The 26,144-nt window shown below is 41.8% G+C and overlaps 1 protein-coding gene across 3 annotated transcripts in view; it reads left to right on the top strand.

Moving 5' to 3' along the window:
* Positions 1-274: 274 nt before the first annotated feature.
* SAMD3 (sterile alpha motif domain containing 3) overlaps positions 275-26,144 on the top strand; it is a 65,430-nt gene continuing 39,560 nt past the window's right edge. For 2 of the 3 annotated variants that reach the window (XM_078001198.1, XM_015137466.3), the window contains exons 1-4: positions 277-440; positions 613-712; positions 1,372-1,561; positions 6,870-6,977. In XM_078001198.1, the coding sequence (XP_077857324.1) occupies positions 634-712; positions 1,372-1,561; positions 6,870-6,977 (377 nt within the window). In that variant the 5' untranslated portion in view covers positions 277-440; positions 613-633. Of the gene's footprint in view, positions 441-612; positions 713-1,371; positions 1,562-6,869; positions 6,978-26,144 lie in introns of all 3 variants that reach the window. The other variant, XM_078001197.1, reaches the window with a different exon arrangement.

The raw sequence follows: 26,144 nt of genomic DNA, 5'->3' as shown, positions 1-26,144 counted from the left end.
GTATTGGAAGGAAGGACAGAAACATTCAGATTCTCCTGAGAAATTTGGGTCCTACTTCCTCCTCTTGCTAAAGGAAAACAATGAGAAGCAGTAAGTTACAATCTCCTTCTCCTAGCTAGGAGAAGCAAGGGGTTAACCAGTCTTGGTTTACTAAGTATCTCTGTCAGGCTTTTATCTGATCCTTCCTCCCTTCCTCCCCTGCCCACCCCTTCTGTAAATGTCAACCACTTCCTGAGGAGCCTGGTACTGGTGAATTTCACACCTTTCTTTTCTTTGTGAAGAAACCTGGGTGTTAATGGTACAGGATTGGGTACCATTGTGTGTCTCTGGCTGTCTGTTAGTAAAGCTTAGGATGCCTGTGGAAAAAAAGTAGGAGAAGGTGAAGAAATCTGAGAAATGAGATACTAGGAAATAGTTTTAAATCAGGTCTTATTTTTAAAGTGAGTGTGTGTTTTGTTAGCAATTTTTAAATGTACATTGTAAAAATTGTAATTTTTAAAAAGCTTAACATTGAGAGTATAAAGCAGTCTAGCAAAGGAAGGGGCTATTAAAAAAAATTAAGGCACAATCAGAAAGAAAAGCTGGAGAATTCTCTGACCTTTTGCTCTACAGGTGTATTTACAGGAGACAGCAATGGAAACTTGGTCAGTTGAGCAGGTCTGCAGTTGGTTGGTGGAGAAAAATTTAGGCGAGCTAGTTCATAGGTTTCAAGGTGAGTTGTTTATACTTTCCAAAAATTTTAATTGAGCAACCTAGATATTCTGATGTCCTCTCTTACTGAAAATTACTTTTGTTGCCAAATGTCTGTGTGCATGTAAATGTGCTGCAGTAGAGAACTTTACATTTCTTTATGGACTGTAGCAGAGTTTCCACTTGAAAGTAACATCCACAGGAGAATATAGTGTTTCAAGAACTCAAATAAAATAAAGTCTTACGGGTCATTTAAAATACATATTTGATATATGCATTTAATATTGCTTTTGTTCTTAAGTAATACAGTATGTACTTTTTGTAGTGTTGGGTTTATAAGGTTCAATACCGGCTAGGAGGTATTATGAAGAATAATTTCCTAAGGTTTTTTTCTTTATAAAAACAATACCAGTTAGAGAGAACTAGAATGGGGAGGGTGTTAATGTGGAAATAATAAGTTTTTTATTGTGATTCCATGTTCTGGTGCTTTCTTAGGACCAGGCATTGATTTGGAATTATGCAACATTGGAGTTCTGTTTTTGTCAAAAATATGGATACATTTATAATGGCAGGGGACAAGTTTAGATGATCCTTTTATCACTAGAGGGAATTTTGCCTCTTCAGAATGCCTGTGTTTTGCCAGAAAGCCATGTAGAAACTAATTTTTTTTCTTTTTCCCAGAGGAAGAAGTAAGTGGGGCCGCTCTTCTCGCACTTAATGATCGGATGGTTCAGCAACTGGTAAAGAAAATTGGGCACCAGGCTGTTCTGATGGATTTAATTAAAAAATACAAGCAGAACACTCAAGGACTGAAGTCCCCAGAAAACCCCAAAGAGGCAGCCCTGGTCATGCAAACAGAAGCAGCCCGAGAGTGAGTATGTTCATAAATGGCCTTAATTTTTTTTTTCCCAAGTTTTCCCAATGGTGTCTAGAGCATGACGTTTGGGTTTAAAGCCCTTTGAAAATTGTGATCATTTTCTGCTAGACTGTATGTACAGTATTCCTAATATTTGAGCAAAGGACGTTGTAAAATTTTAAGAGTCAAGAAACTTTCTTATACACCATTTTTTAAACACTGATTCCAATCATTAGGGAAGTCCTATTAGCAAGGAGTTTCTATGTAAAATGCTGTGGAACAAGCAGGTGAAATAGACATGTAATAGAAGGAGAAACGGATCCTGAAGCTCTGGTTTTAAGATCAGGCTTTGGAAAAGGCATCTTGATTGCTCCTTTGCTTTTCCCAAAACTGTTTATTTATTAATCTAGTTATTTATTTTCCTAGGATTTCTTAGAGTAATGAACTTATACTCTCCTCTAGTTGCCTTTACGATGTAATTTGCTAAACACATTATTGTCACATGAGTTTTCTAATTTTTTAAGAGTATCCTTATAATAATGAATACTATGAAACACCCCAAAAAATCATGTAGAAAAAGTAGTGGTGGCAGATAAAAGCTCTGAAGTTTGGGGATGGTTTTATCTGTTTGTTTTTTAATCACTGACTTCTGCAATGGAAAGAAATGATAACAGGATTTATAAGGCTGAAATTTTCATTTTACACATCCATCTATGCCCTGGGATCATTTCAGCCATTCTGATTTGATTTTTCCATTTTCAAGATTTTTTTGTAAGGTTTCTAAGATTAAATAAATTTTAAAGATTTTGATGATTGATAAAATCTATTCTATGTTTTTACTTTAATTTTTTGAGATTAGATTGGTAATAATAAAGATTTCTCTCTTTCTCCTTGATAAGTAATATAATGGTAGAGACCTGACATAAGCAAGTTTATTTCTAGAATATTTGAATATTTGGGACATGGAGGGGAATAGGTAGCCTTGAAGGGATGGTATAGAGCTGGACTGGAAATTCTACTAATTGATTTTTTTTAAAAAAAAGCTTTTTGGTTTTTTTGGAGATGGATCTCAGTCTGACCCCCAGGCTGGAATGCTGTGGCAGGATCATAGCTCACAGCAGCTTCGAATTCCTGGGCTCAAGCAATCCTCCTGCTTCCGCCTCCCAAGTAGTTGGGATTACAGGCACTCAACACCATGCCTGGCTAATCTATTTTTATTTTTTTAAACAAATGGTGGTCTCACTATGTTGCCCAGGTTGGTCTCCAACTCCTGGCCTCAAGCCATCCTCCCACCTCAGCCTCCTAAAGCGCTGGGATTACAGGCAAGAGCTGCTTCGCCCGGCCCCCAGCTGATTTATTTGAAGGATTTCTAAACATTGTTTTGGCATATCTGTGTAAAAGAGGACACTCTTGAACATGTAAGTTTTGATGAAGTTCCCATTGCAAGCTTTTACTCCTTCCCAGCAAGGGAAGGGTAGGAACCTGAAAGAGAGATCAGGGTAATTTCCTTGTATTTTGGGATGAGTAGGACTTTTGAGCTGGAAGTTCCCTTCCATTGAGTGGAATCTTGATATTGCCTTAGGCACAGCTTAGAAGAAAACAGGCAGTCTGTTTCCACTGCAAATCAGTTTGTAATGTTCTCAAGCAAAAGAGAACTGGCTGGACTGCCAGGAAACCTGGGCTTCCTTCCTCGTTCTACCACTGACTTGGATTGATTATATTAAATGTTGGCATTCCTGCTTCTTCATCTGTACATTGTGAAAAGTAATATGGTACTTACCTCCTCTTTAATTCACACTGATGTTAGGAGTATCACAATCTTTGAGCAAATCTGTCCTTTTTCTCCTAGACTAAAATAGTCCTGTGTTAAATATGAAACTTTGTTAACCGGGTTAAGAAAGCTAGTTTCAAACATGGCCAAGACTGGGACCACTGTTTGTCTGGGGATTTATGAGTGGGGACTTTGCACTTTACCCACAAGCAGCTGACTTACCTTAGGGATTTGTTTGTCTTGTATTTAGATTAAATTCTTCTGGTGCAGAATTACAATTGCATGTGAGAAGAGAAAACTTACTGCTTTATATTTGATTAAAATGCTTGTTGGTTGTATTTGCTTATTGTCAAATATATTTATTAACTATGTTGTCACTTGACAATCATCAAGTGAGAATGATAGTAGAAAGAGGTATGAGAATACGCTGTGTAATTAAACCCCCTTAGAGAGTGTTTAATAAAGATAGGAGACTTGGTGTACAGAAGAACCCTGAAGCTAGCTATCAAGACACCTGATTTCAACCCCCTGTCATGATATTAGCCCTTCATCCAGCCTTGGAAATTTGTCTGACCCCTTTTAGTTTTAGCTTCTTCAATTGTAAAATGAAGTAGGTAGAATAAGTGATACTTTAGGTCCCTTCTAAAGAGTCTGTGATGGCATTCTAGATCTGAGATAGCTGATAGGTTTCCGTTTGAGTAGATTCCCATTAATGGCTAGTGGTTGCCTGTGTGAACCCAAAAGTCTCTGAGACAGGTCTCAATCAATTTAGAAAGTTTATTTTGCCAAGGTTAAGGATGCATCCATGACACGGCTTCAGAAGGTCCTGATGACATGTGCCAATGTAGTCAGGTACAGCTTGCTTTTATACATTTTAGGGAGACATAACACATTAGTCAGTGTAAGATTTACATTTGTTTGAACTGGAAGCGCAGAACAACTCAAAGCTGGGGCTTCCAGATCACAGGTGGATTTAAAATTTTTCTGATTGGCAGCTCAGTGCAGTGGGTCACGCCTGTAATCTCAGCACTTTGGGAGACCAAGGCGGGCAGATCACTTGAGGTCAGGAGTTCGAGACCAGCCTGACCAACATGGTGAAACCCCGTCTCTACTAAAAATACAAAAATTAGCCAGGCATGGTGGTGGGTGTCTGTAATCCCAGCTACTCAGGAGGCTGAGGCAGGAGAATTGCTTGAACCTGGGAGGCAGAGTTTGCAGTGAGCCGAGATCATATCATTGTACTCCAGCCTGAGTGACAGAGCGAGACTCTGTCTCAAAAAAAAAAAAGCCAGGGGTGGTGGCTCACGCCTGTAATCCCAGCACTTTGGGAGGCAGAGGCAGGCGAATCACGAGGTCAGGAGATTGAGACCATCCTGGCTAACACGGTGAAACCCCGTCTCTACTAAAATTAGCTGGGCGTGGTGGCGGGCACCTGTAATCCCAGCTACTCAGGAGGCTGAGGCAGGAGAATGGCGTGAACCCAGGAGGCAAAGGTTGCAGTGAGCCGAGATCCGGCCACTGCACTCCAGCCTGGGTGACAAAGCAAGACTCCGTCTCAAAAAAAAAAAAAAATTCTGATTGGCAATTGATTGAAAGAGTTATTATCAATAGAAATGTCTGGGTTATAAGGGGTTGTGGAGACTAAGGTTTTCTCATGCAGATGAAGCCTCCAGGTAGCAGGCTTCAGAGAGAATAGATCATAAATGTATCTCTTTTTTGTTTGAAATGGAGTCTTGCTTTGTCTTCCAGGCTGGAATGCAGTGGTGCTGTCTCGGCTGACTGCAACCTCTGCCTCCCAGGTTCAAGCGATTCTCCTGCCTCAGCCTCCTGAGTAGCTGGGCTATAGGCGCCAGCCACCACGCCTGGCTAATTTTTTGTATTTTTAGTAGAGATAGGGTTTCACTGTGTTAGCCAGGATGGTCTTGATCTCCTGACCTCGTGGTCCACCTGCCTCGGCCTCCCAAAATGCTGGGATTACAGGCATGATCTACCATGCCCGGCCCATAAATGTTTCTTATTAGACTTAATGTCTGTGTTGATGTTAATGCTGGTCAACTTTTCCTGAATTCTAAAAGGGAGGAGGGTATAATGAAGCATGTCCAAACTTCCCTTCCCATCATGGCCTGAACTAGTTTTTCAGGTTAATTTTGGAGTGCCTTTAGCTGAGAGGAGGGGTCCATTCAAATGGTTGGGGGCCTTAGAATTTTATTTTTGGTTTACACCTGGCTTTTTTTTTTTTTTTTTTTAATGGAGTTTCACTCTTGTTGCCCAGGCTACAGTGCAATGGCACGATCTCAGCTCACTGCAACCTCCACCTCCCAGGTTCAAGTGATTCTCCTGCCTCAGTCTCCCGAGTAGCTGAGATTACAGGTGCCTGCCACCACGTCCAGCTGATTTTTGTGTTTTAAGTAGAGACAGGGCTTTGTCATCTTGGCCAGGCTGGCCTCAAAATCCTGACGTAAGGTGATCCACCTGCCTTGGCCTCCCAAAATGCTGGGATTACAGATGTGAGCCACCATACCCGGCCTGGCACGTTATTTTAAAAAGGATTTGTAGGCCACTTCTGGGCAGGATATTTAGCATCTTGTTGATACCTCAGCAAATGATGGGGATATGAAATAGGCGGGCATATTTGCAGTTGCTTTTTGGTTGTTGTTCTTGTTGAAACTGGTAGAAAAATCATTGGTCAGGAAGGTGAAAAACTGAGTTCAAATCCTGGCACTGCTACTGAGTAGCTCACCAGGAGTTGCTTTGCCTTCTAGGCTTCAGTTGCTTTACTTGGAAAATGAGGGAGTTAGTAGAGTGTGTTTCTAAGATCATGAGGTTTCACAGATAATAAAATGTCTCCCAAAGTGGCAGAAAGCAGAGTAGGGATCTGAGAGTTTACCATTTAATTTTGCCAGACAAGAATATTAGCTAAAAAAGAAACATTCTACAATCACCATCATTTCATAAAGGAAAATATTGTCTTTTTTTTTTTTTTTTTTTGAGATGGGGTCTTGCTCTGTAGCCCAGGCTGGAGTGCAGTGGTGAGATCTCGACTCACTGCAAGCTCCGCCTCCCGGGTTTATGCCATTCTCCTGCCTCAGCCTCCCGAGTAGCTGGGACTACGGGCGCCTGCCACCACGCCTGGCTAATTTTTTGTATTTTTAGTAGACTCGGGGTTTCACCGTGTTATCCAGGATGGTCTCGATCTCCTGACCTCGTGATCCGCCTGCCTCAGCCTCCCAAAGTGCTGGGATTACAGGTGTGAGCCACCACGCCCGGCTGGAAAATATTGTCTTAATGCCATTTCAAAATAGGATAGATCGGTGAAAACAGCATTATGAACTGGCAGCAGTCTGCCTCCTGGCACGTAGAACCAATTAATTAAATGACGCCAGAGGGGCCTTCTTTCCGTTCTCTTACTCATGAGTCTAATGTGGAACTTGGAAGTGGACACAGACCATGATATTTACTCTGGGCTGGTGCTACCCTCTGAACTGCTGTGAGATCAATGGTCATGTCACCTGTTGAATAGTGCCTGACCCACCTCTTCGTTCTTCGTTACAGGGATGAAGAGTCCTCTAGTCCAGCCAGCCATGGGGAGCGAATGCCATCTTTCTATCCAGCTGAAAACTTTGATAATGGACTAATTGACCAAAGAGTGTTGAAACAGAGGTGGGGATACCAACTTTAAGACAGTTTAAAGCCAAATAACATTCTTCTCTATTTCTTCTTGATAAAGTTTCATATGTTTAGATGTATTTCTAATTTGAAACTTTTTGTTTTCCTGGAAGGGAATATATTTTTATCCAGTGATAAAGATATTTGGTAAAAGATGAAGATTAAATTTCCTGATCTTTGTACTGTAAAAGTGAAGTTTTAGAATGATAGTGTACATGTTTCAAGTGTACATTTTTAAGGAAAAAGAGGATTTCTCTGTGATAAACTCTTCAAGGTGATTGGCAGTAGTCACAAAGATGAAATTTATTCGGTGAATAATGTTCTATAGAGTATCCCTTGGTGGAGTTTGAGTTTTGAATTTTGTAGTTGTTGCTTTAACTTGACTCTCCCGTTAGGGGGAGGTACGCATTTGCTTTATATTCCAGTTGTTTTGGTAAACATTTCCTCCATGTTCCTACACTGGGTTTTACATAGTGTAATATTTCAATATATGGATTACAGCAGAACAAAGGAAAATGGTAGACTTAGAGAACCACATGTAGGATTTGGTGCTGAGATGGTCATAGGTAAGATGTGATACGGAGGTCACAGCATCCCCTAGAACAGTGGTTCCCAATCTTTTCGACACCAGAGACTGATTTCATGGAAAACAGTTTTTCCGAGGACTGGGGTCGGGGGGATGGTTTGGGGATGAGTCAAGCACATCCCATTTATTGTGCACTTTATTTCTATTATTATATTCTAATATATAATGAAATAATCATACAACTCACCATAACATAGAATCAGTGAGGGCCCTGAGCTTATTTTTCTGCAACTAGACAGTCCCATCTTGGGGTGATGGGAGACAGTGACAGATCATCAGGCATCAGATTCTCAGAAGGAGTGCGCAAGCTAGATCCTTCACATGCACAGTTCACAATAGGGTTTGCGCTCCTATGAGCATCTAATGCTCACTGATCTGACAGGAGGCGGAGCTCAGGTGGTAATGCCAGTGATGGGAAGTGGCTATAAATATAGATGAAGCTTCGCTCGCTCACCTGCTGCTCACCTCCTGCTGTGTGGCTTGGTTCCTAACAGGCCATGAACCAGTACTGGTATGTGGCCTGGGGGTTAAGAACTCCTGTCCTAGAGCATTTCACAGCCATCCCACCCAGGCAATCCGTGCATCCATAACTCAGATTACCTATTGTCTCCAGCCACTAACAAGCAAATGCAATGCCTTAAACGTAGTTCATTGAAAAGAGAGACTGTCAGCTTGCACAGAAAGAATAATCGGGCAATAGACAAGAAAGGATGTAGTTTTCACAAACCATTTACACCATCAGCTCGTTTTGCCCACACAGCAGTTCAGAAAGGTGGGCATTATTCTCTCCTTTTTGTAAATGAGTACAAACGAGATTTAGAGCAGTCAAAGGGTTTCTAGCTATTTTTTCGAAGTGGGCTGTTACTGCCTCAGCACAGGACCTAGCCACCCTCAGCATGAGAGCTCAGGGGACTGGGCAATAACCTCTGACTCAGGCCTGCAAGGTCCCAGCAGCCCTATGAGCGCAGAGAAGAGCAGCAGCTTTGATGAGGAGCTCCTGCAAATGGGCTTTGGCTCTGGGCTGTCCTTTCTGCTCTCTTTCCCTCTCTTCAACCTTGGACCCCACCTCCAGCCCCATAGCCTCGGTGCCTCAAGATCTCCCAGTGTAAGGGCCCACTGACTCTTGTTTGGGGTGGCGACGAAGAAGGTGGAAGGGCATGTCCTACGTGTGAAATTCATTGCCTTGGTCTTCCTGGATTGAACTACGATTCAGAAAGTGGAAATCCATTTGTAAAGTGGCTTCATTCCCCTCCTTCCCACTCACGGGTGCTTGCTGATTCCTAGAGCTTGCCAGTGATTGGCTCCAGGTGCACGGAGTAAGCCATGAGCTCTCCACTACCCCTTCCAACAGGAAGCTGCTAATTGCAGCCAGTCCACATGTCTACAACTGTGGAAGTGTGAGTAGAGTTGGGGAGAACTGTGATTAGCCCCAGTGCTACCTACCCTGGTAGCACTGTCTCTGTATCCTCATCTGCAAAATGGAAATAATAATGATACTTTCTCATGGTGCTGTTTTGAGCATTAAGAATAGAGAATGCCTGCCAAGTTCCAAGCAGAGTGGAAGCACACAGAGGACACTCGGTGTACAACCATTTCTCCAGCCCTGCTCCTGGAGGTGTTCCTACTTTCCTTAGGGTGTCTTTTCTCTGCCTACTTAACACAGCAGATGAGGATGCAACCTTCTATACCTGTAGTTCTTCTTTTTTCTTTTCTTTCTTTTTTTTTTTTTTTTTTTTTTTTGATGACATGGGGTCTCACTCTATCACCCAGGCTGGAGTGCAGTGATGCAATCAGGGCTCACTGCAGCCTTGACCTTCCAGGCTCCGGCAGTCCTCCCGCCTTAACCTTTGGAGTAGCTGGGACCACAGGTATGCACTACCAGGCCCAGCTACTTTTTTTAATGATGTGTAGAGATGAGATCTCGGTGTGTTGCCCAGGCTATCTTTCCTCCTTTCTAAGCCCTCTGACATTTGGTCCTCATCATGCTCCTGTGATACTGGCTGGGCAGGGTTATTCCAATTGTTTTCACATGGCTCACTTAATGGCATTTCACATTCTTCATAACACCTGGCAAGGGGGAGGAGAAAAATAGGACTGGCTAAGAAATTGAGAGAAGTAGAAGGGTTTGGAAACTGGAAGTGGCACGCCCCTATCTTTATCTCTGGTCGTAAAGTCTCTCCTAAGCCCTTTACTTCTCTGTTTACCACCAGCTGCCCATCTCTGCATGCTGTACCTTGGGGTTAATGTTTCAAAAAGTAAACTTATCTTTCCTGCCTTCGTATGTATTTGGCAGTAAGAAACAAAATTCCTCTCACAGTAAAGACAACGGGAGTTTATGGTAAGCAAAGCATTTCCCAGCATCTAAGGGCAGAACAAGTAAGTTCCCGAGCATGAAGAAACAGGCGCTGGAAAGCCAGGCAGAGAAGTGGTCCCTTCCTTTCTCACAGGTCGTCTCTGTCTCCATTCTGCTTCCCTGTCTAGTCGGCCTCATTTCCTTGCTTCTCCCTACGAGGACAGATTTATCATACTACTTCTGGCTGTTCTGCTTCCCTCAAACTGCCTGGCATACGACTGCCTTGCCCTAGTACTAACTCCAATGGAAATTCTCCCTATAAACAGCTCAGGTCCTCCCAGCCAACTGACTCTGTCTTTCAGTGTTGCTTTGTTCATGGGCCCAGCTTGAATCAAGTGTCCTCTCCTGGGCAATCAGCTGTGTGGGAGGAGTGGCCCATAAAGGCAGGGTGAAGTACCTATTTTAATTATTTCCCCTGTGGCCCTGCCGTTTATCCAGGGCTGTGGATTGAGAGGGGGCAGAAGATTCTCTCCCCTCCAATGTCCTATCTCAGATGGTGGCTCCACCGTCCAACCCTGTGAGCCAGATTGTTGGAGCCACTCTTGGTCCCTTTCTCCTGCCCCTCTGCCTAGGGCACTATCCAGTCGACAGTTGTTGATTAAGGGCCTCCTGTATGATTTTTGTGTCATGGTGTGTAGTTCCCTTCCTCTGCTCAACATCCTTCTACAGAAAGCCTCTGGTGACATTCCAGGCCAGGCACGGAGCCCTTCCTCTGTGTATAGTACCATCTACTTATCTCATGCTTGACTTGTAAACTAGCTAATGAAATTGATCACTTTAAAGTTTGTATTCTCTCATTAGACTATAAGTGCTTCAAGGACAATGACCATTTTTTTGGCTATTGTAAACCTGGCATTTAGCTTGGCTGCTTGCACATAGAGGCTCAATAGGAGCTTTAAAATGGAACTTGGGGCCGGGCATGGTGGCTCATGCTTATAATCCCAGCACTTTGGGAGGCTGAGGCAGGTGGATGACCTGAGGTCAGGAGTTTGAGAGCAGTCTGGCCAACACGGTAAAACCCTGTCTCTACTAAAAATACAAAAATTAGCCTGGCATGGTGTCGTGCACCTGTAATCCCAGCTACTCAAGAGGCTGAGGCAGTAGAATCACTTGAATCCAGCAGGCAGAGGTTACAGTGAGCTGAGATCATGCCATTGCACTCCAGCCTAGGTGACATAGTGAGACTCTGTTAAAATAAAATAAAATAAAATAAAATAATCTTGGGATGTGTGAGCCAATGAAAGACTGAATACACTTTCATAGGAAGGGATAAATATTTGAATAACATCAATTTTTTTTAGATATTTTAATACAATCCATATGTTAATTTTTTTTTTTTTTTTTTAACAGAGCCAAACTCCAGGGGTCTATAAGCCATTCATCCATAACAGGCTAGAAATCCGAAGGTGTTTGACCACAGGGCTTTCTTGAAGCCAGCCTTTTTCAAGAGGTAGAGAGGGATGGGGAATAAGTGCCAGCTTTTGGAGTCTCACATATTGGGTTCAAATCTTGACTCCTCCATTTGCCCACCAAATGGTTTCTGAACCATGTCTCCTGAACCTCAATATGTAGTCCTATGAGGTCCCAATGATAGAACGTATTAAAGCACCTGGCAGCTGTTACCACACCTCACAAGCTGGCAGTTACCATTCTTGTGGGGTTTTTTTTTCCTGTTTTCCCTGAAGTGAACATGTCCATTCCATCCAGATTGTTTGCTGACCAAAAAAAAAAAAAAAAAAAAAAAAGCCTGGAAACTCACCTGACTCTAGCTCTTGGAATGGCTCTAACAGTAGTGCAAATGAGATGTGTGTTCCAGTGGGTGAATTGGGTGTCCAAGCAAATGCTAGAGTGCTGTGGCACACTGCATTTTTCTCCAGTGACAGCAGATACTGTGCTCTTTAAAAAATTTTTTTTGATACAGGGTCTCACTCTGTCACCCAGGCTGGGGTGCAGTGGCACTATCTCAGCTCATTGCAACCTCCACTTCCCAGGCTCAAACAATTCTCCCACCTCAGTCTCCTCACTGCAAGCATGCACTGCCACACCCAGCTAATTTTTGTATTTTCTGTAGAGAGAGGGTTTCAACATGTAGCCCAGGCTGGTCATGAAGATACTGTGCTCTTTACTGAATTGCTTAAATGCCCTTTCTGGAAGAAGAGATTAATAGGTCCCATATTCATCATGTGCTGGTGATTTTTGGGAAGAGCATTTTTTTACAATGTTATTCTTTGTTTTTTTTTTTTTTTTTTTGTCTATCCTATTTGAAACTGTTCACTTCTCTTTTATAGCTAATAAGGCATGAAATCAGATAAACAGGTAGAGGCTTCCTAAATGCTACTTTCAAGACTGCTCACTTGAATTTTAAATATATGTGTCCAGATGTTTTGCTTCTGTTTTTGGGTATAATTATAAATTAGTCATGGTTTCATGCATATGTAAAAATTATTTTAATGACAAACTTTCTTTTTGTTCTCGGTCTGGCCACTGCAATGAAATGGTGTAGAATAAGCTAATCCTTCTGCCTTTGCTCAGTGATTAAGGCAAATGTCAATGGATTTCAACACATCTGATGTATTGTTTGCAGGCTCTTCCACACAGGTAGTTCAGGCAAGAGGCCACACAGTTGGGTGTGCATCCAATACCAGTGTGCAATAAAGGGAAGCTGCAATGAAGTGTGCCAGCCTAGTTATGGGTTCATTAATGCAGGTTCCAATTAGATGTGTGATTTATCTACTCAATTCCTACTCCTCAATTCCTTGGTCCCCTAGGCCAAGAGCTCTGGGTGAGGGAATGATGAGAGGAACCAGTCTTATTCATCTATCCAGTCCCTGACACAGGTGATCAACAAATGTTCATTGCATGAAGGAACAGATGTATTGAGCATTTTCTGTAGGCTCTTGTTAATTGAAATATATGTGACCACAATAGATAATGCAAGAGCCTTGTAGGAAGACACGGGAGTGAGATGCAATATCTTGAGATCCATTGTCACTCATGGTGATTCAATTATAGAGCTAAAGGGCAGATGGTCTGGGAGAGCAATAAGTATAGATATTAGACCAGGATGTCAACCTGCTAATAGCCAGGGTTGGTAAGTCTGGAGATGAAGATAGGCAAGTATTTGAGTTTAGTTTTAAACCCTAGCTCTGTCATTTACCAGCTGAGTAATCTTGGACAAGTTATATAACCTCACTAGGTCTTACTTTTCTTATCTGTAAAATAAATAGAAGAATGAATTAATTTATGAAAAAAACTTAGGAGCTCATTAGTTTTACCTATTGTTGTTCTTGTCTGGGCAGTCACTAAGACACAGGGTCCAAAGAGATTTAAAAAAAAAAAATTCTGCTCTCAATTCTAACAAGTGGTCCCAAAGCAGAAGCAGCTCTAGGAACGGCAGGTAGACCAGCAGTATCTGGAAGCCTTCCCAGGACTCAGGGCTCCAGGCAAGAGGAGGGTATGCTTCAGGCCTCCCAGAAGGCCTGGGACACCTGTTGGTTGTTGCTGTAGAAAACAAAACAGAAACAAGGTCTATGAACCAATATGTACCATGAGGTGAAGAGGGAAGTTTCAAGAATCTGATTAGAGAAGCCAGTTACCACTGAGACGGTGGGGGGGTGGGGGGGGGTGGGCATCAAAGACCACACAGGTGTTGAATTGACATGTTTAGATCTGAGTCCCAGGGCAGTGGAGCAAGGATCTGAGAGTGAAATGCAAGATCCCATCATTTTGTACCACTTGCATGTGTATAACCTTATGCCTAAAGGTTCTGTGTTGTGGAAATATTACATACTAACTCTATTCCTTGATTAGAGATTCCCAGCATACAGTAATGTAGTAATGTAGGCTTTGAGAAGTCCTATAGTAAAGCAAACAAACAAAAAAACCGACTTAACTTTGTTTAACCCGGGATTCTCTTTGTGTAACATCTATTAACATTACAACAAAACACCTTAGGAAATACTTATTTAAAGATTCCTTACCTAAATCAGGATTCATTCATTCATTCAATATGTAAATCCTTACTGAGTGCTTACTATGTGTGAGGCACTGTTGTAGGTACTGAGGATACAGTAGGGAAAAAAGACTGACCAAGCCTCCCACTTTGCAGAGCTCACCTTCTAATGTGGGGAGAAAAATAAATAAATATAACATGAGATGATAAACGTGCTTAAATGCTATGAAGACCAGTGATGCAGAAAAGCAGGAGTAGGAACAGAGAGTGAGCAGTGTGTGTGTACGTGTATGTGTCAGTGTCCAGGAGGGCTCTGTTTCAGATGCGGTTCTCAGGGAAGTCCTTTCAGCTTTGACTAGGTGATATTTGAGCAGGGACCCTAATGATGTGAGGAATATTGGCTTTGAGCTAGAACCAAACTTTCTCTCAGGGGAGGATATCTGTGGACCCAGCCAAACAGGAATTACAGAATCAGGGGAGATTGGGCTGACATGATTGATAAAGAACCCTGACTCCTGGTCATTTCTGTTAAATGTATTATTAAGTCTTTATAGAGGTCCAAAATAATCTTGATTTCTAATCCTGTTTTCTTTCGTTCAGTCCAAATTACTGACTATACCCCATGCGCTAGGTACTATGTAGACATGGAGTTGGGGGTGGACACTTTATTCCTTTCCTTGGGGAATTTAGAGTCTGGTAGGCAAGACAGATACGTAAGCGAGTACCTGCAACGCAGAAAAATATGCCGAAAGAGAAATGCAGACGTAACACAGAGAGAGGGAGAAGTAAGACTTTCTGGGAAGTAAGCATGGCAAAGACCCTTGGGGAAAGGCCCACAAATACTGAAGAGGGATTTTGAAAGATGATTAGAAATTTATCTTAAGGAAAATGAAGCTGTTGAAGAAAAGGATGTTTACAGTATGTGCAAGGTTACAAACACCTGAAATCGCATGGAGGATTCTGTTTGGATTATTTTCAGAATGTGACAGAGACAGAGAAAATGGAGTTGCTGCAAATGGTGATATTTTGATAGAGAGGTAAGGAGGGGAGTTCTATGCCATGCTAAGCATCTCTTAACTTTGCATATTAGATTCATCTAGTGGACTTGCAGGAAAAATACCAATGCCCTAAACTGATGATTCTCAAATTCTACTGTACTTATAAAACACGGAGGAATCTTGTTAAAACACAGACTCTGATTTAGTGGGTTGGGGTGGGGGCTGGGATTCCGCAATTCTTAATGCCAGTGCTGTTTTAAGACCATTTTTTGTTTTTGTTTTTGTTTTGAGAAGAAGTCTCAAACTTTTGCCCAGGCTGGAGTGCAGTGGCGTGATCTCAGCTCACTGCAACCTCCGCCTCCCAGGTTCAGGCGATTCTCTTTGCCTCAGCTGGGATTACAGGCACCTGCCACCATGCCTGGCTATTTTTTTTTTTTTGTATTTTTAGTAGAGATGGCTATTTTGTGTGTGTGTGTGTGTTGGCCAGGCTGGTCTCAAACTCCTGACCTCGTGATCCACCCGCCTTGGCCTCCCAAAGTGCTGGGATTACAGGCGTCAGCCACCACGCCCAGCCAAGACTATGTTTTGAGTAACAAAGCATTAGATGAATAAGAACTTCTGGGGATGAGAACAGCATCGGTATTTTCCTTTTTTTAAGTTCCACAAGTAATTCTAATGTATAGTGAGAATTGAAAACTACTGCTGTACGTTAGGAAATAATCAAAGAGATTCAGTGATTTGATCAGGTACACATACTTTTCATCATTTATTGTGGCAGTGATGTAGAGAATGGATTGGAGAAAAATTAGAGGAGGAGGCCGGGCGCGGTGGCTCAAGCCTGTAATCCCAGCACTTTGGGAGGCCGAGACGGGTGGATCACGAGGTCAGGAGATTGAGACCATCCTGGTGAACATGGTGAAACCCCGTCTCTACTAAAAAATACAAAAAACTAGCCGGGCGAGGTGGCGGCACCTGTAGTCCCAGCTACTCGGGAGGCTGAGGCAGGAGAATGGCGTAAACCCGGGAGGCGGAGCTTGCAGTGAGCTGAGATCCGGCCACTGCACTCCAGCCTGGGCGACAGAGCCAGACTCAGTCTCAAAAAAAAAAAAAAAGAAAAATTAGAGGAGGAAGACCCATCAAAACACTAAAGTTCAAGCAAGAATTGATGAAGGTCTAAACTAAGATGGTGGTAACGGCCATAAAAAGGATGCTTAAATATAAAATCAACAGGACATGGTGAGTCTGTTAATGAGGAGAAGGGGAGAGTTTGCTAGGTGGTAAACTTTCTCCTGTACTTCTGGCTTGTGTAACTAGCGGTGCTATCAGCCAATATGAGAAACCAAACATGAGTATAGCATTGCGAAGAATATGACCAACAGTTTATTCAATAGAACTTAGTGGGATGAAAAATAGGGATTCTGATAAAGCTACAGCTTCTGCTCACTCTTTTCCATATTAACATTTCATATAAGAAAACACTCAACAGAGTAAGTCTAAATAGTTCAATAATGCCACCACCTCCCAAAGAGAGGCCCTCATCATTTTTGTTTAAAGATCCAATTTTCTGTATTCCTCAGTAGCTACCAAATGTCCTTGCTCACTTTGATTGTTGGTGATAAATTAAACACATTTTAATACTTATGAACTGCAAAAATAGCACTACTGAACCATTTTGCAACAACTGAGTATGTCATGCCTCATTACTTTTTTTTTTGGCGGGGGAGGTGTGGGGACGGAGTCTCACTCTGTTGCCCAGGCTGGAGTGCAGTGGTGTGATCTCAGCTCACTGCAACCTCTGCCTCCCAGGTTCAAGCGATTCTCCTGCCTCACCCTCCCAAGTAGCTGGGACTACAGGCATGTTCCACCAAGCCCAGCTAATTTTTTTTGTATTTTCAGTACAGATGGGGTTTCACCATGTTAGTCAGGATTAACTCTATCTCCTGACCTTGTGATACACCCACCTCGGTCTCCCAAAGTGCTGGGATTACAGGCGTATGAATGAGGAAGAAAAAAGGAAAAGAAGGACTCAGAGGTGATAGCTCTGTGAGACTTGTTGATATATGTGTCATGGTGGTAGATAAGATAAAGGCTGAGTTTCTGAAACTTTACATTTCTGTCAATACCAAGAGGAATTGGGGAATGGGAAGATTTTTAAAAAACTTTTCTTTTTGCTTCATTTTTGATGAATTAGGGCTTCAAAGACTCCCGAGGCCTTGAATCTCACATTGGGGCCCAAGAACATGGAGGGTTTGTGGGACATCTGTCTAACTTTGCCAAGACATGGTGCCTGATGCTGGTCACATCTCTCTTTTCTTTGGGCTTGATTATAGATTCACACATGCATTTCAGACATGTAATTCCTCTGGAAATCTCATAAATGTATTGCCAGGTGTGAAAGCCCTGGGCTATAAAACATAAATTAAAAGCAAACATCAAAATTATAGGAATGTGACTCAAACGTTTTTCTGAATTCACAGTGGGTGCCATCAGTTGCTGCAACAAAACAGCGTTCTCTTCATAGTTTATAGGTGCTTTGAAGTGACACTGTTCAATATTTTCAGAGACAGCATCTCACCTTGTTCATTGGCATGTGTCTCTCTATTGGGCTCTTCAAAACTTCTTGTTTACTTTGTTTTTTTAGCAGTAGCTACTCTTGCCAAGGTAAAGCAGGAAATTCCCAGGTTACTGGCATAATTAACTCAGAAGCAGAATTTCTGGTTCATCTGTAATTTGGTAAAATTTGTTCCCTGTTTGGAAGGGGTGTGCACCATAATATCTTCTGTCCTAGGATAAAATGACAGCAAATTCTTTAAATAGATATCTAAGCCTCCACTAGCTTCTTCCTATTCTATGCCCCCAAAACATTTCAGGTTTGGGATGTTGCAGAGATCACATGCCATTTAGCTTCAGAGTTGATAACATAAACTGGGTATCCCAATCTATACCATTTTCAGTGTATAAAGTCTGCAGGCTTGGATGTAGAGAGGAATTAAATGAAAATGGGATGCCACAATACACCTACTTGTGGGACACAATTTCTTTCAGTTCAGTCCCTGGAGAGCAGCATAGTTTCACTGCTTTCTCTCCCAGTGGTGGGAGTACTAATAGTACTGCAGGTGGCACTCGAGATGAGAAGACCAAGCCCTGTAGCCAGGATGTGTGTTCTTCAAGGCAAAGGATTCTGCTCGTCCCTTATTCTCCTCCCTGGAGGACCAGAAAGCAATACCATTTTACAAGACTAGGAAAGTATCACAGTTCCTCAAAGCAGGAGATTGTCTCCAAGTGGGTGCCCTTGGAGAAAGGTACAATTTGCGCCCCAAAATTTGGGAAAACAGGGATGATTTATGAGCTATGACTCTAAAGGTCAACCAGGGTTCAGCTGAGTGCGATATGAACTCTCTCCTGGGTCCCATAAAGCCACATGGGGTGCGACGGAAGCCTGGTGAGATGCTGAGAAAACAGCTTTCGGAGGGTTTATTTTTGGTGTGTTTGACCTTTTTGTAATTCTCCACAGTCACAGTCTAGTTCTCAGATACCTTTTGTGTTTCCAGAGGATTCCACCTCAATCCCCAGATCTGCCTCTCTAGCCTGCCTCACTGGTTTTCGTATCTCAAATTTATGGGCTTAGTGACCTGGCACTTCTCTTCACTCACCACTTGACTTGGTGCCTTGCTAGTGAGTGGTTTCTTTGTCATGAGTGGGCTGTTTTAGCATAACAGAGAGCTCCTTTTTGAAAGGGAACAATATTACGTCTGAAAACACAAATTTAGGCTAGATGTGGTGGTTCACATCTCTAGTTCCAACACTTTGGGAAGCCAGGGCAGGAGAATCACTTGAGGCCAGGAGTTTGAAACTAGCCTGGGCAACACAGCAAGACCTCATTTCTACAAAAACAAATTTAAAAAATTAGCTGGGTGTGGTGGTGCATGCTTGTAGTCCTAGCTACTCAGGAGGCTAAGGTGGGAGGCTCCCGTTGAGCCCAGGACTTTGAGGCTACAGTGAGTCATGATTGTGCCACTGCACTCCTGCCTGGATAACAGAGAGAGACCCTGTCTCTTAAAAAAGAAAAGAAAACACAAGTTTATAGAACTACAGACTATCTTTATCAGTCATAGAATGTTTTCTTTGATATTTTTTATCTTTCTCAAACATTCTGAAATCTTTCTACAATATTTTTGTCACAGACTATTTCATTCAACAAGGACATAGGAAAATCAAGACAGATAAGGAGACTAGATGTAGTTGAGTGCTCACGGGGCCAGCATTGGACCAGGCCAGGTCGGGGATTCAGATGAGGGAACCACATGCATGGCAGGAGTGTGGCAGTGAGTAAAACCCAATGGAGAAGAAGGCTTGAGATAAACCTAGAAGAATGAGGGCAACTGAGGGCATTCTAGGTAAGTGAAGCAACAGCGAACACACGCATAGTGCATTCTGGAGATTTAGTAAGGCTTGTGTCTGGACTGGATCTGATAATTCACAGTGTGTAGTAGATGATAATAAGAGAGTACAAAAACTCCTAATTAGTAAATACGAAGAATTCAAATTTGGGATTTTAAGAAATTACAGACCATTGAATTTTATTTTTCTCATAGAATTTTAAAATCCTATCACCTGTTTTATTTGTAGAAGTAAAAAGAGAAAGAAAAAATTCCTTTAAATTTAAGTCGATGAAATTGGAAGCACCAATTTCAACAAAGCAAGAAACTGTGGCTCTGTTAAAAAAAAAAAAAAAAAAGGGAAGGAAGCAACAGTTTTAAACTCTTAAGCTTCCTCCAATTCAAAAAGAAATGCTGAAGCTTTCTGGTTTGGAAATTGAAGAGCTTACTTTTTCCCTAAGGCAATATTATCCACTTTCATGGGGATTAAATAACTGCCAAACACTGAGTAGCTCCAAAAGGGATTTAAATACAGAGAATGGACTCAGAGTTTTCCTTCCAAATGCGAATATTTACATCCAAATATGTCAACAAATCATAGTTATTTTCCTCTTCCTGGGGAGCCCCAGGAACCCAAAGAGATGATAATTAAGGAATGAGCCTGGCTCAGGTTACCCTCAGAAATAGGAAGCCGTAACTCTCCTCTCAGGGAGACCACATACTGAAGATGTTATTGGTCAAAGAGACTAACATAGTAAACTCTCACTGCATAGTAAACTCTCACGGTGTCTAATTGCTGGGGATAGAGGAATCCTGAATCACCTATGTCGCTCAATACATATATGGGTTACATTGTCCGCACACAGGAAGATTATCATGCCTATGACAACTGGAAAATGTGAAATCGTGCAAAAGGCAGATAATCTAGTGTAGTCAAGTGCTGAATGTGAACTTGCAGATCTTCTATATACTTGATCTTTAAACTATGGGACTTATAAATTTGAAGTTATAGTTCCACGTTGGTTGCCAGTGATGTTTCAGTACCAGGAATAGTGTTTGAAGTTGGACATGATTATGGTGTCAAGCAAGATTGGCTTATTTTGCTTGGACCTTGGACCATGTCTTGGTTCCAAAAGTAGCCCTGGAAGCCATTGGCCAGTTCTACCTGCCCCCTCCACTGATTAAATCGGTGTTTATGTTAAATTGGATGATGGATCAGAGAGGAGAAGGGTTTATGGCTGTATAGGGGGATAAATTGTGAGAACCTGAAGTTAGAAAAAATGAGCTACTTATTTTTTTTAATCTCTTTTCCCCATGTTTTTCAGGTTGGATCATTTCTGTTGATCTGTCTTCAAATTCAGATGACTACTTCCTCCTAAATCTCCATTCTGCTATTAATCCTATCTAGTACAATTTTCAATTTCAAATTTTGTATTTTTTTCTTCTAAATTTCTATTTGTTTCTTTTAAACAATTTCTATTTCTCTGCTAAATTTTCCTGTCATTTCAGTCATTCTGGCATGTATTCCTTTAATTCACTGAACATTGTTAGAATAGCTGCTTTAAAATCCTTGCCAACATCTGGTTCATCTTAGCATCACATTCTAATGATTATCTTTACTCTTGAGGATGGATTACATTTTCTCGGTTTTTTTTGGTATATTACATAATTTTGGATTAAATATGAATGTTACAATGTGGAGTCTCTTGAATCTGTTGTGTTCGCCCTAAGAGTGTTGACATTTTGTTCTAGGAAACCACAAAATTGGTTGGACTCACGTGGAAAACTCAGTCTCCTGGGTGTCGGTTAAAATCTGTTGAGTTCTTTTATCTTTAGTCCAGTTATGCATGTGTGTAGTTCAGGATCATCCAGAGATTTGAACAGTTTATATACAGATTGTGGAGTTTTTCCCTCATTAGTTCATTCTTTTCTGGGGTTTTCCTCTTCTTTTCCACATATGCGGTTGCCCGAAATTCTGCCCCCAAGTCTTCGCGTCCAGAAATACTACAGGGTTTTCTATTTGAGTTTTGGCAGCACATGGTGAGGCCTGCCTCCAGGCCAAAAGCCATGAAAAGGGAACCTCATCAAAGGCCCAGTGTCTTCCTCTTGTTCTAAGTGTAGGCTTCTTTTCAAAACCTGCATTCTGTTTTTCACCTTTCAGTGTTTTCAGTTAGTTTTTTAAAAATGTGTTTAATGTTTATGGTTAATGTTTGCGAGATAGCTGGTCCGGTGGGAGCTCATTAAGCCATTCCAGCAGAACTCTGCTAGGAGACTATCGAAGCAGTCCACATTTGAGTGGCGAATACTTGGATTAGTGTAGTAGCATGAACCATGGATATAAGTAAATAAATACAGAGATAAAATATAGGGAAAATTTCATGACACTTAGGAGTGAAAAATGAAGGTAAAAGAGACATCACGATGTTAAACCTGAGTTGCTAAGAGAGACGGGTGCAGTAAAAGAAACAAGGAAATTGGAATTCTGTGTGTTAATCCACACATACCGTAGACTTGGTGACCTAAACACAGATGTTTATTTTTTGGTGGTTCTAGAGGCTCTAAGCCTGAGATCAAGGCACTGACCTCTTCCGTTTCTGTTGAGGACCCTATTTTTCACTTGCAGATGGCTACATTTTCTCTCTGACCTCACGTGGCATACAGATCTTTTAAGAATACTAATCCCATCATCTCAGGGCCCACCCTTATGATTTCATTTAACTAAATTACTTCCATAAAGGTCTGTCTCCAAGTACAGTCACATTGGAGGTTAGGGCTTCAACATACAGAATTTGAAAGGAACACAGTTCAGTTCCTAGAACATGAGAGCCTAGTTTGGGGGGTTTTTTTGTTTGTTTTTTTAAAGATTATTAATTATTTTTGGATTTGTTGAGTATAAGATAAACAATGTACAAGTTGTTGTTGGAGATCTAAGATGGAGCATGGAGAACAGATTATTGATGATAGATTTACAGTGCATCAACACAGAGCTCAGAGCTGAGGTCATGGGGCTGGGTGAGTCTCTGAGGAAGAAAGCAGAGAGCAATACAGAGGATTAAGGGGGCAGGAACCCAGCCATGTGCAAATTCTCACAGAAAGTAAAGGAGGTATAAATCAGCAAATAAACAAGTTGTCAGAGAGAACAGAAGAGAGGCAGGAAAATGAAACAGTGTCAAGGAAGATAAGGAAGAAAAGGGGTGTGAGGAAGTGGTCAATAGCACTAAATGCAGTTACAAAGGTCTTATAAAAGGCTGTGGTCAAAAGGCCCTGCATTGGTCAATTAGGAAATCATTATTGACTTTTGAGGAAGCAGTCCAGGTGAGGTGATTGGGAAGAGAGTCAGGTAAGAGAGGTTAAGGAAAAGCAGAATGAAAGTGATTTGAAAGACATGCCTAGAGCATAAATGGGTAGCCAAATCTACAGGGTAATGAATGCAATCACGGACCAGTGAAGTGTCCATATCTTTGCCCAGACCAAATCAAATTCAGCCCTGCTTAGATAGCTACTTCTTTCAGGTGTCTGGTTTATTCTTTCAACAAAAAATCACTGTATTATCAACTCTGCTAAACAATGTTATATACACTGGAGATTAAACAAATAGTCCCCGCCCTCATATAACATCTGTGTTTCTTCTGCTCTCTACCAACTGCTGTTTTGTGCATTCAGATTTTTCTTTAGAGAGCTGGTGCTCACCTGAGCCCGTTCTTTACAGAGCCATCTTTCCTACCCTGTGTGAGCCTCATCAGAGTATACCATATGCTCTTTGGGAGTAGGGTAAGAATTGGATATTTTTTCACTCTTACTAAAGTTAGAAAATGTTGGAGAGTCAATTAGCTTTTTCATGAAAACACCATCTAATCATTTTTTAAATTAGCACCTAATACAATAATGATATGGCCAATTATCAAATGTGTTGTCTTAACTTTACTGTAAGTTTTATTTTATTACAAATATAAGCTCTACATATAAGCTGAGACTTTAGTAAGCAGTGAACTCTGAATCAGTTAGCCAGGGGCCAATTATAGGCATTAACATGTTTTAAAAGCTTCCTGGTTGATTTTGCCGTGCACCCAGGATTGAGATACTTCGGGCTAGATATCTGTTGTTTTGTGGTGCTGATTTTGTCAAAGAGCCTGGTTCTGAGGTGGGAACAGTAATATAACCGGCCTTTGGGTTGAACTGCCGTCTGCTCTCTGCCCTTACTTTTGGCTGACTTATTTTGGTGTTCTGCCCAACTCCAGCTTAATAAAAATATTATGAATAATCTTAACCCCACAGTAAAGCTTTTTTTTAATCCAGTGCAAATATAATTTTACAGATGAGAAATGATTTTGCCTGCAGTTATCTACTTGCAAATTAGAATGTATTTTTAATTTCTGATGAATCACTTTTCGTGTGTAATACTCATTTTGACTGGCATTAGGTGGCATGGGTTGGTTTTTAGTCAATTCCAGAGTATCTTCTTACATTGTTTTAATGTAAAGAAAATGAAAATTTGATGCTTCTGATCTTTCCTAATACATTACTCTATTGAGAGCAAGATGGAGTATCTGTCTTCTTGGATCCTTTATGCGTCTAGCTACATTCTGGATGTTTGAGAGAAATAATACCATGCAGTATAGTCTCTGCCCCGACACTGAAAAAAAAAGGGGGGGAAGTATGTAGAATAAAAAGACAAACAGCGTAACGAGCTTTATTTTATAACACTGGAACATTGAACTTATCTGTTGAGGTGGTACTAAGTAACATAACAACTTCAAAACCTGGACCTGGCAGGCAGCTAATTTAGCTACTTGAAAATTATTAGGAAAAAAGAGATAGATGTTAAGATTACTGAAACCAGCTTAACACCTGCCAAGTTACATCACTTTTAAAAAAATGCTAGGAAGGGCTGGGCACGGGGGCTCACACCTGTAATCCCAGCGCTTTGGGAGGCCAAGGTGGGCGGATCACGAGGTCAGGAGACTGAGACCATCCTGGCCAACACGGTGAAACCCTGTCTCTACTAAAAATACAAAAAATTAGCCGGGCATGGTGGTGGGCGCCTGTAGTCCCAGCTACTCAGGAGGCTGAGGCAGGAGAATCGCTTGAACCCGGGAGGCGGAGCTTGCAGTGAGCTGAGATCGCACCACTGCACTCCAGCCTGGGCGACAGAGCAAGACTCAGTCTCAAAAAAAAAAAAAAAAAAAAAAAAAAAAAAATCCCAGGAACGCACAAAAGACATCCAACAAAACTGGCCATTACTTTATATTCCTTGGTCTCAGTAGATACAGGAGGGGTAATTTGGCCATGGGAGAAAGAAACAAAGTAATAGAATATGGAAGGAAATGAGGATTGTGAAAGAGTAATTGGCGTTTAGTAGACCCCCAATAAATGCTGGTTGAATGAATGAACAAAATGAAAGAGAAACATACTGGAAAACAGATTGGGCTACAGCAGAGACTTAAATCTGGAAATTTCCTGTTGTGGTATTAAGTATTAAGTTATTGGTGTGCTTATCTTAGCCAGGACATAATTTCACCACTGATAGAGTGGGGACCGCCAAAGGGGGGAAAAAGGAAAGGGAGCTTGTCATAAAAAGGGATGTCAGAGTGCTTTCTCCTGTGTGCTTGATTCTCCATATCGCATTATAGCTCGTGCATTCTTATAAAGGATGACCTAAAATGCTAAAAGAACCCTAGCCTTTCAAAATTCATCTGAATTTTGGGCTCCATGGATATCTGAAAATTAACCTACTTAGGCCAACTTAGGAAATCTTCCTGTTGTCTTCTACTTGGCTTGCCTCTGTTTCTTTACTTCCACCACAATCAATCCTATTTATAAATGGGTTAAGAGCTACGTAGTGCCTTTGATTCAATGTTAGTTGGATACTTTATTAATATTATAGAGTCTTCATTTTGCACACTCAGTGGTCAGTCACTAACTTTAAGGCTTGAATGTTGTTCTGATAATTTTATAAACAGTGTTATTGATGTTTCATTTACATAGCATAAAGTTCACCCATTTAAAGTGAACAAGAGGCTGGCTGTGTTGGCTCATGCCTGTAATCCCGCCACTTTGGGAAGCTACGGCAAGAGGATTGCTTGAGCCTAGAGTTCGAGATGAAACTGGGCAACATAATGAGACCCCCACCTCCACAAAAAATAAAAAAAATTAGCTGGGCATGGTGGCACGTGCCTGTAGTCCCAGCTATTCGGGAGGCTGAAGTGGGAAGATTGCTCGAGACTAAGAGGTCAAGGCTGCAGTGAGCTGTGATTGCACCCCTGCACACCAGCCTGGATGGCAGAGCAAGACTCTGTCTAAAAAAAAAAAAAATTGGCTGGACGCAGTGGCTTACGCGTGTAATCCCAGCACTTTGGGAGGCCAAGGTGGGCAGATCACGAGATCAGGAGATTGAGACCATCCTGGCCAACATGGTGAAACCCCATCTCTACTAAAATACAAAAAATTAGCCAGTGTGGTGGCACAGGCCTGTAGTCCCAGCTACTCGGGAGGCTGAGGCAGGGAAATCGCTTGAACCCGGGAGGCAGAGGCTGCAGTGAGCCGAGATTGTGCCACAGTACTCCAGCCTGGCAACAGAGTGAGACTGTCTCAAAAAAAATTATAGTTAAAAAATAAAGCTCAGTTAATTTTAGCAGCTTTATATGCTTGTACAACAAATAATCACTACCCATTTTACCCACCTTCAGCCCCAGGCAACTCCTGATCTGCCTTCTGTAGTTCTAGTTTTTTTCTTTCTTTCTTTCTTTTCTTTTTTTTTTTTTTGAGACCGAGTCTCGCTCTGTCGCCCAAGCTGGAGTGCAGTGGCGCGATCTCGGCTCACTGCAACCTCCACCTCCCGGGTTCAAGCGATTCTCCTGTCTCAGCCTCCCGAGTAGCTGGGACTACAGGCGCGC

This window comes from Macaca mulatta, chromosome 4 (genome assembly GCF_049350105.2).
Source record: "Macaca mulatta isolate MMU2019108-1 chromosome 4, T2T-MMU8v2.0, whole genome shotgun sequence".
Taxonomy (NCBI): Eukaryota; Metazoa; Chordata; class Mammalia; order Primates; family Cercopithecidae; genus Macaca; species Macaca mulatta.
Note: the sequence above shows the minus strand (reverse complement) of the source record. Positions and strands in the feature narration are given on the sequence as shown.